General features: G+C 35.4%; 1 protein-coding gene across 2 annotated transcripts in view; it reads left to right on the top strand.

The window, feature by feature from the left end:
* Positions 1 to 17,355, top strand: part of DSC3 (desmocollin 3) — a 52,573-nt gene that overhangs the window by 17,608 nt on the left and 17,610 nt on the right. For both annotated transcript variants that reach the window (XM_031003703.3, XM_031003704.3), the window contains exons 6-11: positions 497 to 641; positions 2,491 to 2,657; positions 6,214 to 6,348; positions 6,755 to 6,940; positions 16,496 to 16,752; positions 16,863 to 17,005. In XM_031003703.3, coding sequence (XP_030859563.1) covers positions 497 to 641; positions 2,491 to 2,657; positions 6,214 to 6,348; positions 6,755 to 6,940; positions 16,496 to 16,752; positions 16,863 to 17,005 — 1,033 coding nt within the window. The remainder of the gene's footprint in view (positions 1 to 496; positions 642 to 2,490; positions 2,658 to 6,213; positions 6,349 to 6,754; positions 6,941 to 16,495; positions 16,753 to 16,862; positions 17,006 to 17,355) is intronic.

Below are 17,355 nucleotides of genomic sequence, written 5' to 3'. Positions count from 1 at the left end.
ATTGCCTTTACTCAGCAATGGGGAAACTAGTACATGTATTTTGTCAGAAAAATTCTTACAAATATGTGGTCTATTAGGTAAAATAATAACAGGGTTTGATAGTGACAAATTGGGAATTGCTGCTTTATTTAGATAATGTAGTAGGAATTTTTCCTATTGCAGTGAGTTTAATTGTTCTCTCCGGCATAAATTTCCGATTATAGAGAGAATTTATATTCACATTTAATTCCTCAGTCTAGTGGACAGAGTCAGCCCCGACTTCACTGTACTCTGACCTAGGTTTTATTTGCGATAGCCATTTCCATCACATACTGGATGCTCTTTGCAGTAAAGTGTTTCTCCATTTGGTGCTTTGATAATTAAAAACACAGTGGATAAAAAAACTTCAAAGTAGTTTATTATTGAAAAGATTTGCAAGGCAGGTAGTAGATAAAGCATCTTATTCTGTCTTGCCGGGATCTGATATTAATGGAACTTTCTTTTTGCTATTTTGCAGTTGATTGCTTATGCGTCAACTGCAGATGGATATTCAGCAGATCTGCCCCTCCCACTACCCATCAGGGTAGAGGATGAAAATGACAACCACCCTGTTTTCACAGAAGCAATTTATAATTTTGAAGTTTTGGAAAGTAGTAGACCTGGTAAGTCTGCTTTTAAGAATCAAAAGAATCATTTTAAATATGTCCGTGTACATTTTAAAAGACATAGAGCTTTTTATACTCAAGGCCAGATCAGCCTGAGATAACGTTGAACTAGAATCTACTTGCCAGAAAACACTTAATCCCATCACTTTCAATCAATATGTGCCTTACCCAGATAGTACAGAAGTTTCTGTCATTGTCAATATGATACTAATTAACTGTAAAGGGAGCTAACAGTTATTCAAGCTTTGTGTAATATTCAGTTTATATATTTTATTTCATTTCCTCATGTGGGTTTTTCGTTATTCTCAATTCCAAGAGAGGACATGCAGGGTGGAATGAACAATAAAACTAAAATCGGTATAGTTTTTTTTTTTTGAGCTTTTATTTAGGAAGGTGTTAAATGACTTCCGCTGAGGGTCCAATTTTTTTTATGCTCCTATTTATATTATCTTCTTTTAAAACTACTACCTCACTACTTCCAATTTAGAATGAATACCGGAATAACTTCAGAGAAACTTACATCAAATGTTCTGTATTCTAAACACTTGCTCTTACATGTGGAAAACTGAAGTATTTTAGTTTACCTGGCCCTTAAAATGTGGCACTTATGATGGCTTCTGAGACTTGTAATATGGAGAATAACCACTCACAATAAAGTTAAAAGAAGGAGGATTCAGTCATAAAGGATGACTTTCCTAATTTGCTTTTTAAAGTTTCCAGTAGTTGCTTAGATCTTCACTGCAATGTTATGTCTGCTTTTTCCCTTTATGTTTTCCTTTGTTAACTTGATGTCATGGATGTTAACCTCTTTATTACTCACATGGTACAATTTTAAAAATTTAAAAAAATTATTGGTTTGGAGTTTAGGAAACCTAGTTTTGTTTCTTTTTAAATAAATTTTATTGTGTATAGTGAAGGTTTACAACATGATGTTATGGAATACACACAGATAATAAAATGGCCACTAAAGCATAGAAAACATCGTTTTTGATGTAGGGTGTGTTACTAACTCACTGTGGAAACTCATGGAAGTCCCTCTGAGTTTTCTTACTTGTAAAAGGAGTTCATTACATTACATGACCTACAATGTTTTTAGCCTCACAATTCTATGACATTACATTGACATTATGTTGCCTTTAATTAATTAGCAATGGGGTATGCTTTCCCTTTTTCAAAAAGGGGTAATTAGTTTCAGGCTTTCTTGAGGAGTCTGTTCTCTTTTATAGTAACAGAGAAAAAAAAAGGACAAACACTTCGATGCCCAGCTTAACCCAAGGTACTTTAAGCACATTTTATCAGTAGGTTCAGACCAGTTAAGGCTGTGACACTAAACCGGTTTATTAAAACAAATCAAATCAGGAAGTAGCAAAAAGATTATAGAAAGGAGAGGCTGGACTACTAAAGGTCAACTTGATCATCTGTATTATTACTGCATACCCCTAATCAGTCTTGATTTAGCTATTAATCAAAAGTCCAATTTTTAAAAAATCTGATTATTAAGGAGACATGGTTGATTCCTCCATCTAGGTTTGTTATTGAAATATGTGCACATATGTATTCCAATTATTTTTGATTGCCATTTAACTAATTTATTTAGTGATTTATGATCAAATGTGTTAAACTGTGAGCAAAAGTATACCTTAATTTTCAGCATCAAAGTGCTTTGTGTGAGAAATTTGAAGTTATCCTTTTCAGTCCTACCTAAAGACAAAATAATACTCTGGTAATAAATACATTTTAAATTAGGTTTCCACCATCATTGTTAACATTTTAAGAATGTCGATACTTTTGAAAGCATATTTAACAATTCTGTAAATTAAAGGCTGTTTTATTTTTTAATGTGTAGGTACTACAGTGGGGGTGGTTTGTGCCACAGACAGAGATGAACCGGACACAATGCATACGCGCCTGAAATACAGCATTTTGCAGCAGACGCCAAGATCGCCTGGGCTCTTTTCTGTGCATCCCAGCACAGGCGTAATCACCACAGTCTCTCATTATTTGGACAGAGAGGTAGCTCACACACTCCACAGAATTTCATTTCGCTGAGGATTAAGCTTCCCTCCCCCATTTATTATAACTTGCTATCCTGTGGATTAATAGTTTAATTTTATTTTAGGCATAAGACAAAAAGAATTCCTAACATTTTTTTCTGTTTTTTATATTATTTCTATTTCCTTATGTTAGAATAGCCATAAGGACTAGAAATGCAGATCAATTGGCATTTAGAAGGGATGAGAAAAGAAAAAATTTCATTATAAAGTTTTTTTTCTTATGTGTGGCTAGTTGGTTCCAGTTCAGCAAAGGTTTCAATTTTCATGTAGGACAATTAGTTTTGCTTGTTCTATGAGTGTAGATCATGCCCTGATTTCTACTTTAATTATTATAGATATATATACTTTTAGTGGGGAAAGGATTAGTTGAAATAAAATTGATGGATTATTAAAAATATGAAACACTTTTTTGGATGATAGTAATAGCATATTGTCATGTATCTAGCGCTTTATATTGAACTTCTTAATGCATAATTTTATTTGCCCTTTAGAATATTTTTGTTTGACTAGACACGTGTTATATCCGATCTGTAAAGGAGAAATGTGACAGAAACATTGATTGACTTGCTCAAGCCAAATTACTGCACTGAATCTTATCTTTAGTTTTTATTGTTCTATTTTGTCAGCAATCATGCATTATTGACTAAGGCAGATGAATCAATTTTATATGGACAAAATAGCTTTATTGGAATAGTTCCATGTTTCCCACTACAACTAGAATACCTTATATAGAAGAGTCAATAAGACTAGAAAATATATTATAAGGAAGAAGTCAATGGGATATGGTGCCAAAGAAACAGGGAGAGATGGTGGGAATCTATAAAAAGTACTGAGGACTAGTACAAACGTTTTAATTGTCATTGTTTTTATTTTTTATGGGGCCGGAGCATTTTATGTTATAGATAAAATACATAAGGATAATAGTAAGTGGGAAAGTTTTAAGGGGAAAGTCTGAATGTGCTTTTGTATCTGTGGAGTTTGTAGGGATGATGTAGTAATCAAGTGAGTAATTGAAACTTTGCAAGTTAACAGGTTTTAGTCATCAAATTTTTTAAAATGAGGTTTAGAAAAATTAAATTTAGGGGTCCACAACTTGTAAGATACAGTTTTAGGATCAAACCCAGGTCTGCTACTTTCCTGTTGAAGAAAAAAATCTACCAGATTTTGTGAGCAACAACCATGGAGCGTTGAGGGGAACAACATGAGAAGTAAAAATCATGGGAGATAAAAAAAACAAAACAAAACAGTGAATTTAGAGGAAGATAAAAAGAATATCAGGGATTCTTAAAGCATACAGGAAGAGCGTTTTAAGGTGGGAATATTGGTTTACTTTCTCTGTTTGTATTTTTTTCTTTTTTTGAGAGAGGGTCTCGCTCTGTTGCCCAGGCTGAAGTGCAATGGCACAGACATGGTGCACTGCAACCTGTACCTCCTGGGCTCAAACAATCCTCCCACCTCAGCCTCCTGTGTAGCTGGGATTACAGGACACACCACCATGCTTGGCTGATTTTTTTATTGTTTGTGGAGACAGGATTTTGCCATGCTGCCTAGGCTGGTCTCGACTCCTGCACTCAAGCAATAAGCCTGCCTCAGCCTCCCAAAGTGTTGGAATTTACAGGCATGAGCCATGGCGCCTGACCAGAATATTGACTTTCAGTATGGAAGGGAGATCAAGTAAAATAAAGACTGAGGGAAGAGATAGAGGGAAACAAAAATTGAATAAAAATAAAAGAATGAAAGCGTGACTAATGAACAGTAAAATAAAAGAGGAAGGTCACAAAGATGATTGTACCACAAATTAATGGCTTCAATTCACCATCACCACACCATGTGCAAAATTTCATTTTTCGCAAATCTAACAGCAACCTTAAGTCCCTGTCTATTGCTGATACTTGTTAAAACTCTCTCTTCCCTTAGATTTCTGGTCTTCCTCCTGCTTCTCTGATCTTTCCTTTTTAGTGGCCTTTGCATAGTCTTCTTATTCCCTCCATGCTAGAAATACTGTAAGTCCTTACATCCAAGGCTCTTCTCATCCTGCAGCCTCTCTTGAATTGAATAATCTGATTCCTGCCATAATTTCAACCACAATCTAGATACTGATGACTTCTGGATAGACATTTCTAGTCATGATCTCTTCTGTACATATGAGGCCATATATCCAGGTGCCTTTTGGACTTTACTCCTTAGATTTCCTTTAGGCACATAAGATTCAACATATGCAAAACAAAACTCAGTATTTCTACCCCTTTGCCAACCTCAGTAGTGTTTACTTCCTCCGAGAATTGTTCTCCTGCATTTCCTGTATTGTTTGATGATGCACCTGTCTTCCTAGCTCTCCAAGTGGGACACCTGAAAATCATTCTCTCTTAACTTGTGTATAGAATTTACTGTTAAGTCCTACTCCATTCTAACTCCCAAGTAAATTTCCTGCCATCCTTTCTCTTTGTCTTCATTGCTACTGTCTCAGATTTGGGACACTTGCCCTATTTATTTATTTGTTTGTTGTTTAGAGAAGAGATCTAGCTCTGTCGCTCAGGCTGCAGTGCTGTGGCATGATCATAACTCACTGTTACCTCAAACTCCCACTCAAGGGTCCATCCGCCTCAGCCTCTCAAGTAGCTTGGGAGTATGGACACATACCACCGTGCCCAACTAAATTTTTATTTTTTTGTAGAGATGAGGTCTTGCTATATTGCCCAGGTCTGTCTCAAACTCCTGGCCTTGAGCGATCCTTCTATGTTGGCCTCCCAAAGTGCTGGGATTACGGGCGTGAGCCACTGCACTGGCCTAAGCCACCTGTTTTAGATGATTGCTGCAGGGGAGTTTCAACTAACTGCTTTGATTTTTTGGCTTTCTCCAAATTATGCCAAAACTTCCTTAAGGATATATTTTTTTAAAACTCAAATGTTCTGGCTGGGTGTGGTGCCTCATGCCTGTAATCCTAGCACTTTGGGAGGCCGAGGCAGGTGAATCACGAGGTCGGGAGTTTGAGACCAGCCTGGCCAACATGGTGAAACCCCGTCTCTACAGAAATACAAAAAATTAGCCGGGCGTGGTGATGGGCACCTGTAATCCCAGCTACTAGGGAGGCTGAGGCAGGAGAATCATTTGAACTCAGGAGGCGGAGGTTGCAGTGAGCCAAGATCGTGCCACTGCACACCAGCCTGGGTGAAGGTACGAGACTCCATCTCAAAACAAAACAAAACAAAACAAAACAAAACTCATATATTCTTATTTTGTCCTGCCCCTATGACTTCCAAAAACCTTTTCGCTATTACCTGTTACTTAAAGCATAATTTCTGGGTACAGGTGTTTGTAATTTAATCTCTGCCTGCCTCTTCAGCTTTATCCTTGTCTACCAAATTCCTAGAGTCTGTGCAAATATGGAAATCAGGTAAAAGCACGGACACACACAGATGTGTGTGTATGTGAGTGAGTGAGTGTGCAATTTAGGTTTCATTTCTAAATCTACCAAAAATTTTTCAAGACTAGTTAAATATTTGCTTTGTTTTCAGGTTGTAGACAAGTACTCATTGATAATGAAAGTACAAGACATGGATGGCCAGTTTTTTGGATTGATAGGCACATCAACTTGTATCATAACAGTAACAGATTCAAATGATAATGCACCCACTTTCAGACAAAATGCTGTAAGTATATAACATCAAAATCTGCCTCTGTCTTATCTGCTATCATTTTTTATTTAAACTGAATTAATAAAATTAATACTTCATGAAGTATCATACTTTGACGTATATGTATTTTATGAATAAAATTAAAGTTTAAACAAACGATATGTAAATTTATTTTATTTATTCATATTAGTGTTTCTATCATCTCCCTTCTGTCAAAGGCCAGTAACATGAGTCTTCATTTGTAATGAAACTTTTCTTTTATTTAAAAGATAACCCTTAATGAAACAATAGTGTTTACGATTCATAGTTTTAAAATAATCTATATAAAATTATAATGGTAAGTATTGGAATGGAAGAAACTTTTTTTTAAAGTTGTCTATAAAATAAAATTTCAATTTTCAATGACTTCTTTCTGTTTCAGTATGAGGCATTTGTAGAGGAAAATGCATTCAATGTGGAAATCTTACGAATACCTATAGAAGATAAGGATTTAATTAACACTGCCAATTGGAGAGTCAATTTTACCATTTTAAAGGGAAATGAAAATGGACATTTCAAAATCAGCACAGACAAAGAAACTAATGAAGGTGTTCTTTGTGTTGTAAAGGTACAGTAATGTATAATTGACAACTTAGCAAATTAACAGGTTTTAGTTAACTAATAATTTAATCAACTAAATAGTTTCATACCATAGACTCTACAAGTTGGAAGAGAATTTAAAATCTATTTAAACCACTATTCCAATCTCATGCCTGTGTGTCTTCTGTAACTTTATTGCTGATTGCTAGTCACCTAGCTTCTGCTTGAACATTCTCATTTATAAGGATCTCCATAGCTCCATTGGTCACTTATCCCACATTTGAAATGCTTTGGTTCTCAGAAGTTCTTACTTCTACTGTGTCCAGGTTATTTTTTCTATAACTCATATGTTTGGTTCTGATTCTTCCTCTAATGCTATTCAGAACAGCTATAATTCTTTTGAAAAGGCTGCTATGTTCATTTGAGACTTACTTTCTGTAAGATAAATATTCTCAATTTCTTAATTCTTACATGATGTGACATACAAACCCATATTCTTCTCATTTTCTCTATAATATATGCCTGGTTGTATCTGATCCTTTTAAAGGTGATATTCACAATGAAATTTAGTATTATCTCAGACAGCAATGAATGAACTTATTTTTTGTTCAGTATGTTGTATATTTGGTTGTGCTGGTACATTCTAGGATCCAGGTTATGAGGGTAGGAAGGGATCTGTTTGAAAAGGATCATTGGTTTTATACTTCTAGCCCAGAACAAAACAAAAATTAATATTGTCCTGTGGACAAGAATAGAGGTCATTTATTGAGTGAAAGAGGCTTATCTGCCAAAAATAGTAAAGTGGCATCTTTGGTACACAAACACCTCTATTTGCAGTTATTTCCTCCGTAAAAATTTCCAAGGCTCATATACTAAGACTTGGCAAGTTCTGTCCAGATGTGAAGAGTCAAATATAGACTCTTGACATCAAGTCTCCCTATTTTATTTTTCTATAATATGATCTGCTCAAATTGAATACTAAAAACCAAGTACTTAAAAAAAAACCACTATGCTTTATAGTTGAGAGTAATAGGAAAGGAAATAAGAAAATACCACTGATTGCTTTTGTTTTTTATTAGTCCAAATCAATCTAGTCTTTATTTGGACTCTCCAGAAAGCAGAATGCAAGACAAAGACCTGAACATGGGAACATATTTAGGAAGTGGGTCCCAAGATGCGAATGTTAAAATGGGGAAATAAGACAGGGAAGGAGGAAAAGCCAATCCAGTCTGCATTATTGAGCTAGTCATCTTTGGTGTTCATCCACACAAGAAACCATGTAGAACTTGCCTCATAATTATCCCCTCAAAAATGGATACTTGGGGTATTTACCCCTCACATCCCTTCTCAGTACCCAGGCCCCACTGAATGAAGGTTTCACCCAGGGATCCTTAAATTCACCACACTTCTGGATTGGGCTGTGCCTGCTGTTTGCTGAGGGAGCCCTCTGGTTTTAGAGGGAACCCTGAATCTGAAGAGCCAAATCTTTGAGTCTTGAGATGTGAATCTATCAGCACACATGGGAACTGGCTGAGGGGCTGTGGTGTATAATTGTTCTGAAAAGGGCTACCGTATATCTCATACACTTTCCAAGGCTGAACACTTAGGTAGTACAGGCATATGTTTCGAATTGGTGTGATTGCAACAGATGTTCTGTTAAATGTTCTCCTGGATACCCTTCTCCCCTCTTCCTCCTGATGCAGTCAAATCCCAAAATTGGGGCTCAGCCCAGAGGGTTCCTGGCTTCACCTGGAAAAGAATTCAAGAGCAAGACAGTAGAGTAAAGTGAAAGCAAAGCAAGCTTATTAGAGCAACAGACAAAGGAAAATGGTGGCTTCACAGACAGAGCAGGGCTACTCCCTAGGCAGAGTAGCAATTGTGGATTGCTGGCTAGCTGTATTTATAACTACTCATTAATTATATGCTAAATAAGGGGTGGGTTATTCATGCATTTTCTGGAAAACTGGCAGGAGTTCCTGGAACTGAGGGTTTCTCCCCTTTTAGATCATATCAGGTAACTTCTGGGCATTACCGTGGCATTTGTAAACCATCATGGCGCTGGTGGGAATGTCTTTTAGCATGCTAATGCATTATAATTAGCATATAGTGAGCATTGAGGTCAACTAGAGATCTCTGTCCTCATCTTCTTGGTTTAACTGATTGTGGCTGGTTTCTTGACTGCATACTGTTTCGATGAGATTCTGTTTTAATCAGCAGGGTCATGACTGATGCTCAGAAAACAAGTCCTGCTGATCTCCGACCTCACCCCCACCAAGCCTTGGTTTCTCCTGCAAATAAGTCAAAGGAATAGTTTAAGATTTGGGAAGGGCAGATGATATAACTACAGTAGCTTCTGTCAGAGAGCCAAGCTCAGACCTTTTGGTGTGGTGTCTATCTGCTCCTTGGTCAGAAGGCAGCTTCTCCAGTCTCTCTCAAGGCCATTATTCAAGATCCATGTGGAGAAACTCTATCATTATTGTTATTATTTAATATCAGAGGTTTTGTCTTGTTTAGAGGATATAAAATTTAAATACCACTAGGAATTACATTTCTATTTGTAAGTTTTTTGACCAATACAAAATGATCTCTAGCAAACTTTTTCAAAAGAATATACTCTACTTTTTAAAAAGGCCTAATCAATGAGTATATGTACTCAATGTTCTTTTGTATGTTTTTTTGTCCAAGGAGTTCTGACCATAGAGGTATAAAGAAAAACATTTCCGAAGGTGATTGGAAGTTATAACCTATATCATAGAATATTTCTCATTTCACGTGACTGATACGCATTTGTTTCATTTCTGAGTAGCACTCCAGGATTCTCCAGAATGGGGAGCAGTTAGATAATAATATTTTACTGCTTTGTTTTTGGTTCAGATTAACCTAATTTCACATCTGGAGAGTATCAAAAATTTCCCCAATACATTTATATACATTTATTTCCATTATTTTAAAACATTAGATAGTTGCCCTTATATTTGATATTACATCCTAGTTTCTACATGAAGGAAATACTTTTAATATTTTTAGAATTTTAAAAGTAGTTACCATGAATCAAGTTCCTTTTATGTCACAGAAAATGCTAGGCACTTCACATAAGTTGTACATAGTTTTCATATCCCCTATATGACAAGGTGTTATTATCCCTATTTTACATTGATTTTTTAAAAAGGCAAACCCCGAAAACACAACCACCACCTAAGGCTGATGAAGGTAAATAACTTCCTCAAAGTCAAGCATATATTAACGATCCACCCTGGAATACAAACCTGGTCTATCTTGTTCCCAAATTAATTATCTTTCCATTACTGCATGCCATGCCTCATTAAGCCCACAAGGAAGTTTGTATTCAATACGTCACAGAATATATTATATCTGCAGCCCCTTGTCATGAAATCTAATTATATTCTCAAATTCATACTTCATATTAAACACAAATTTATGAAAATGGCTAACATTTATTATTTACTAAATGCCACTTTGCCAAGTGCTTAACCTGTAGCATCTCATTTAATTGCTTTAAATGTCAATAGATTCTTTATTACATTTATTTAACAATAAAGCCAGTAATTTTAAAATTTTCAGTAAGCAGTTCATTAGTTCAAAGTTCAAAAGAAACAAAAATTCAAAGTTCAAAAGGAACAAAAAGCATGGTGTAAAACGTCTCACTTTTACTTGGTCTGTCAGCCACTCAGCTCTGCTTGGAAGAATTAATACATGCCACCTGTTTCCTGTGTATTATTCAAAAGGTATTTTATATGTACACAAACATGTTTAAGTAATCTTATGTTTCTTTTTTAAAAACAAATACATTTTACTTCAATTAACATATCTCTTGAGTTCATTACATATACATTGGTAATATTTCATGGTATGGTATGGACATACCACATTTTTTTAACCAGTTCCATATCTATGGAAGTTTAGACCAGACCTATGGATATTCTGTATTCCTTATTCTGTGCTTTTCTTCATTCAACAACTTTTCCCTGAAGTCATTACATATCAGTATGTAAATAGTTTTGCCATTTTTTACAGCTATCTATTTTAGACATTGCAGTAAAATATCCATCATATGAATGTAAATTATTATTTAACTAGTTCATTATAAATGGAAATGTAGGCCATACCAATGGAAATTCTAATTTTTTTATTATTTCAAAATATACTGCAATGAATATACTACAATTTAAATGTAGGATAAATTTCTAGAAATGGAATTGCTTAGTGAAGGACATGGCTATTTTTTTCTGTGGTTGCTTTATTGCCTGATTGTCCTCCAGAAAGGTGGTGCATGTTGACATGCTCATCAGAAATGTACACACATGCCTGTTGTAAAATAATTGTCAATTATATTATCAAGTTTTGATACTTATCAGTTGAATAGCAAAAAAATGGTGTTTCAGTGTAGCTGAGCATTCCTTTTATATGAAGATGCCATTGAATATATTTTATATCTTCAAGCTCACTAGTCCTTTTAGCCACTTTCTATGTTTTGCTCTTCTTATCTATTAACTATTTATTTATAAGAGTTTTATGGAAGGAAATATTTTTGCAAATATTTTTACCAATTTTTATTGTTTTGTAAGTTTGCTTGTGTTGGTTTTGGACCTCCAGGATTTGTTTTGTTGGCAGGGCTTGCTTGTTCAAGGTCACAATTTATCAGAGGCTTCTGTGGTTGTGAGATTTGTGTCATTGTCATGGTATTGACATTATGAAAGCATTTTATCTGAAATCTTCTACATTATTATTGTTTAGTTATCTATCAATCCAGTTAAATTTTTGATCTGTATGAAATTTATCCTAGAACAATTGTGATATGAATCGAATTTTAGTTTTTCTATCTGTTCCAATACAATTCATGTTTTGACATATTTTCTTTGTCATAAAATAAGATACATGTATATTTGAGTTTGTTATTGCCATTCTCTTTTGTACCGTTAGTTTATTGTTTATTAATTAGCATCTATATGCTGCTGTATTATTGCTAGCTATTTAAGAATATCAAATGTATAATATGCGTTTTAGTATTTGCAGTGTTCCACGCCACTCTTACCCAGTGATCTTCCTTTGTGGATTTTTTTCTTATGAATATCTTCCTTGTTTTTTCTTCCATGTGAACTTTCAAATCAGCTCCTAAGTTTAAAAATATCTCTTTTGATGTTTTTACAATTATATTAATTTCATAGAAAGAGTAGGAGAGAATTAGCATTTTTCTCATAAGTCATAGCCAAGATTGTAATTTCATTTTTTTCAGCTGTTTTGTCTAATTTCTGTCTAGGATTTACATCCATATCCACAAAAAGGATTTACCATAGTTTTTCCTTTTGTATAATTGCTATTAAGTTTTTACTATCAATTTTATGCTTGCTTCATAAAAATAATTTATTTCCTTCTTTTTTCCATCTCTGAAACTGTGTCCCATAAAACTCCCCAAAAACATTGAATTAAAAGATTTATTTATCTTTCCAAAACAAGCCCATGTGGTTGTTATTCTAATTCTTCTCATTTCCAGATGAGTAGACTGAATCAAAGAGAAATAACATGCTGCAGTCCATACAGCTAGGATAGGTGATTTGTACCCCACAGTCAGGTGTTGAATGTCCAGACTATCTAGGAGAGATAACTCTGTTCATACAGCCAAGATACAAACCCAGATCTCTCTGGTGGGGAGCTCTTATTCATAATCCCTGAGCTGTTCTCTTTCTGGCTTGGTATCCTTGCTTCCCTTATGTCACCTCTTTTCCATACTTGAGTTACTTAGCTTGATACAGCTATTACTTCATTTGCACAAGAGGATCGTCTCTTCTTGGAATCTTAATTCATTTCTACTTTTGGGAGTTTACTTTTTAAATTATATTCTTCTTCTGACATTACTAGCTCCTTTGCTAATCGTACCTTCTCTTTTCCTTTGAGTCATTCATACTGCTTGCTAACATTTTGATTAATAAAATTTGCTTTTGCCATGTCGTGTTATCCTTTTCATATTTTATCCAAACCCTTAGAAAAGCTGAATTATCACAGGGCTCCTTTGATAGCCATGCTAGTCTTTGAAAGTATCTTATTCTTTTCCTTGGGAAAAAGTTGTGATTGTGTGGTTAAATCATGTCTTTAAGTAATTTTTTTTTTTTTTTTTGGAGATGGAGTACTTTTAAGTACTTTTTTTTTTTTTTTTTGGAATTTGCTGTCACAATTCTCCTGCCTCAGCCTCCCAAGCAGCTGGGACTACAGGCGCATGCCTCCATGCCCGGCTAATTTTTTGTATTTTAGTAGAGATGGGGTTTCACCGTGTTGCCCAGGCTGGTCTCGAACTCCTGAGCTCAGGCAATCCGCCCGCCTTGGCCTCCCAAAGTGCTAGGATTACAGACGTGAGCCACCGTGCCTGGCATCTTTAAGTACTTTTTAATCTCAGTGAGTCATCTTTTATTTGAAAATCAAACACTGTATAATCAGGGTGTTCAAAATCCATGTTTCTGTCATGTAGGCTGTGTACCTAATGATGACTAACCTTTTGAGTGCTGATTAAAGAATGACATCACTATGTTGTTAACGCTAAAGGAATCCTCCTCTTCCAATGCCCTGGTTCTTCCTTGCTAGTCAGAATTATATCCAGGAAAAGAGTGCACGTTATTCATTCCTTTATACCTCAAAAGAGTTAAGTAATCAGTAGGCCAAACCAAGAATTGCTCTGGTATACTTCTTTTAGCTGAATAAAGCTTGCAAACATTGTCTTACTAGTTAGCGTCTCCTTTTATTGCAATATATTGGCTGTTAAAAAAAACATACAGCATTTATTCCCTTCATTTGCCTCTGTGACAGCTTGAGAGATTACTCAGAATTTAGTGTAAAGCCTTATTTTATGCTGTAGTGTTAAATGTCATTCTTACAACAATTTCACAGAAGAGAAGAGTTAAAGAGACTAAATAACTTTCCCAATGCCACACAGCTAGGATGTAGTGTAGACAGAATTTGAACCTAGCTCTTTGACTCTAACTATACTCTGTCAAGCACTATGTTAAATTGTTTTCCACAGCGGTGTGATCTTGGAAAGTTGGCCTCTGTGTTATCTGTAAAATGGGAACAATACTTCTTTCTGCCTCCCTAATAGCTCTTCAAATATAATATTGAACGTAACAGCACTTGGTAAACTGTGGGATATTATTATTTTATTTTAAAAAGTTATGCTATGTCCTTGAGACTAGTGTTATAATGTTCCAAAATAGATAACTTTTCTGTAACCACAAAGCATGAGTGATACAGCCTTTTGCTGAGTTCTGGGTAAACTCATTCCATCTCAGTGGCTTCTGTCCATTTGAGCAGCAGCAGTGATGCATATGGGCTTGAGTGAGGATAGTATTATTCTTGGTCCTTCTCAACATGGAGAGTCCTCAGCTCCATTTCCACAACTATACATTTTCTAGGGAGTTGTTAACGTCTCAGTGCAGATGTGGGATATTTTTAAGCACTTTTTTTAAGTGGCAAAACAAAAACGTACCCTGAGGTGGAAGAGAATTTACATGCTTTCCTATTAATTAATGAGATTAACTAATCCCATTAATCTTTAGGATTTCATCTCACCAGATTTTTAATTTTGGAGAGTTTTAAGCTACTAAGACAATATCCATCTTAAGCCTCGAAAAATGGGACAAAGAAACTCCAAGGCTTCAGCGAGTGTTTCTGGATTGAATAGTTGCACCTCCTCCAGTGCAGCAGCTGTTCTCTAAATTTCCATCCGTTTCTCATTGCCAGCAGTTGCTCTTACTCTCTGTGTGATCACACCAGCACATGAAATGTGTGAAGCAGTATTCATCAGCATCAAATGAACAGATATTAATATTTTTTTCCTTGACTCTCCAGTTTCTGGGATATACATACAAAATAAAAAAAGGTTTTACGTACATTTTGTAGATTCTAAGATTCAGAAACTTTCTTGACTTTTTAGTGGACTCGTGATATTAGTTCTTACTCTTTTAAGAACTAAGTTCTTACTCTTTTAAGGTGTGGAGAAAGATTTAAAATAATTTTATTCACCAGTTTTGATTTTGTTCAATGTTTAGCCAGTGATTGTTTTGATAAGCAGAAAGAGAAATTGAAGAAAAAGTGCTTCAACTTTATAGTACAGTGTAACATAATGTTTTATGGGTTTTACTTGATTTGTTATCTAAAACTGAATTTTAGTCAAAGATTGATTTGGAAATTTTTTAGAGATCAGTGAGCCAATTAAGCAGCACACGATAGCAGAGGGATTATAGCCTAGGCTAAGGAAATGGACTCAGGTCAGACTACCTGGCTTCAAATTCAAGCTCAAATGATTATCTTTTGGTCTTAAAAAAAAATCAGTTTATCTCCTTTTCCCGTTTTCTGCTCTGTAAAATGAGGATGAGGCCAATAATACTTACTTCATAATGTCATGAGGATTTAGTGAGTTTATTTTCACTGTTAGAGTAGTGCCTTAGATTCAATGATAATTAAAATCAATCACATAGTATTTCCCTTACTCCTCTGTGTATCCACTGTAAACGTTTCATTGGATAAATTATAGACAATGCCAAAGTATAATTCTCAAGTTTTCAAAAATGTAATTTTCATAAAAATAGGTAGTGGGCATGGATGGATAAAGGTTTTAACTCATTCATGAAGGAACCAGCAAAAAGACAAGTTGATTCCTAAGAAGAAATGAGACTCTGGATGGATTTTGATAAAAGAAAAGCAGCAATTAGATGGCTCAGTTAGATGCCTTAGAGGGCAATTAAAACACACATTTGGGGCCGGGCATGGTGGTTCACCTGTAATCCCAGCATTTTGGGATGCCAAGGGAGGTGGATCACCTGAGTTCAGGAGTTCGAGACCAGCCTGACTAAGATGGCAGAACCCCATCTTTACTAAAGAAAAAAATACAAAAATTAGCTGAGTACGGTGGCACGTGCCTGTAGTCCCAGCTACATGGGAGGCTGAGGCAGGAGAATCGCTTGAACCAAAGAGGCAGAGGTTGCAGTGAGCCAAGATTGCGCCACTGCTCTCCAGCCTGGGTGACAGAATGAGGCAAGACTCTGTCTCAAAAATAAAATAAAATATTGGGGATATCTTTTCTATGAGACAGAAAATGAAATAATTGCACCTTTTGGTTTTGTGAAAGTCAACATCAAACTTTACAAGAGTTATAAAATGCCTGGGCCATAGTCAGTAGTAACTGATAGGCCAAATAAAGACACCTTCCCATACTCAGATGACCCTTAGCCTAGCCTGTTAGACAGTGCTCCAAGCAGGACCATAAGAATACTGCCATCTGTTTGCATTACTTTTTGAATCAGAGTAATTTTCCTTAGTAAGAGTGAAATATAAAAATATGTCAGGAGTTTCATTTGTCCAACTCTATGAAACTACCTGCAGAAGTTGTTGGACCGTTCTTGGTAGAGGCTTAGCACGGGATCCACTCTCTTTTTAGCAAGGGATAAAAGTCAGTATTAACAAAATGTGAACATAGAATTTATGCAGCACTGGTCAGAATGACAAATGTTCACTTGCCATTTGAAATGCCGAATGTATTTTACACTGACACTGATATACATGGACTTTATTTTTAAAGCCACTGAATTATGAAGAAAACCGTCAAGTGAACCTGGAAATTGGAGTAAACAATGAAGCGCCATTTGCTAGAGATATTCCCAGAGTGACAGCCTTGAACAGAGCCTTGGTTACAGTTCATGTGAGGGATCTGGATGAGGGGCCTGAATGCACTCCTGCAGCCCAATATGTGCGGATTAAAGAAAACTTAGCAGTGGGGTCAAAGATCAACGGCTATAAGGCATATGACCCCGAAAATAGAAATGGCAATGGTTTAAGGTAAAAATAAATCTATAACCACATACTAATAATGTATTTGTAATCATTGAGATAGTAACTTATTTGAAAACATTTTCTGATGCTAAAGACTATTTTTTTTTTATTGACAGGTACAAAAAATTGCATGATCCTAAAGGTTGGATCACCATTGATGAAATTTCAGGGTCAATCATAACTTCCAAAATCCTGGATAGGGAGGTCGAAACTCCCAAAAATGAGTTGTATAATATTACAGTCCTGGCAATAGACAAAGGTAAAAAAAAAAGTTTTAATCTGGTATTCTATAAAGGAATTAGAGAATAAAATGTAATTATTCTTATGCAAATTTATTTTGGTGGTAAGTATATGGAATTCTTTGAAATTACTTTAAAGACTCTTTCTGTCTCTCTTAATTATCTAACAAGGCGAAACTGTTTGGTGACAAGAAGCCGTGTTTTATTTATCTTTATATCCCCAATAGGGCAGGACCTTAAATTCTTATGTATTTCTATGCTAGAGGACAAAAATAAAACTGAAATCTAAAACTAGATAAAATGGTCTCATCAGACTCTTCCACATCCGTTTGTGTCACTTTAAATTGAGCTTTTATATAGTTCAGCTGAA

This window comes from Gorilla gorilla, chromosome 17 (assembly GCF_029281585.2).
Source record: "Gorilla gorilla gorilla isolate KB3781 chromosome 17, NHGRI_mGorGor1-v2.1_pri, whole genome shotgun sequence".
In the NCBI taxonomy this organism is placed as follows: domain Eukaryota; kingdom Metazoa; phylum Chordata; class Mammalia; order Primates; family Hominidae; genus Gorilla; species Gorilla gorilla.
This window is presented reverse-complemented; position numbering and strand designations above follow the sequence as displayed.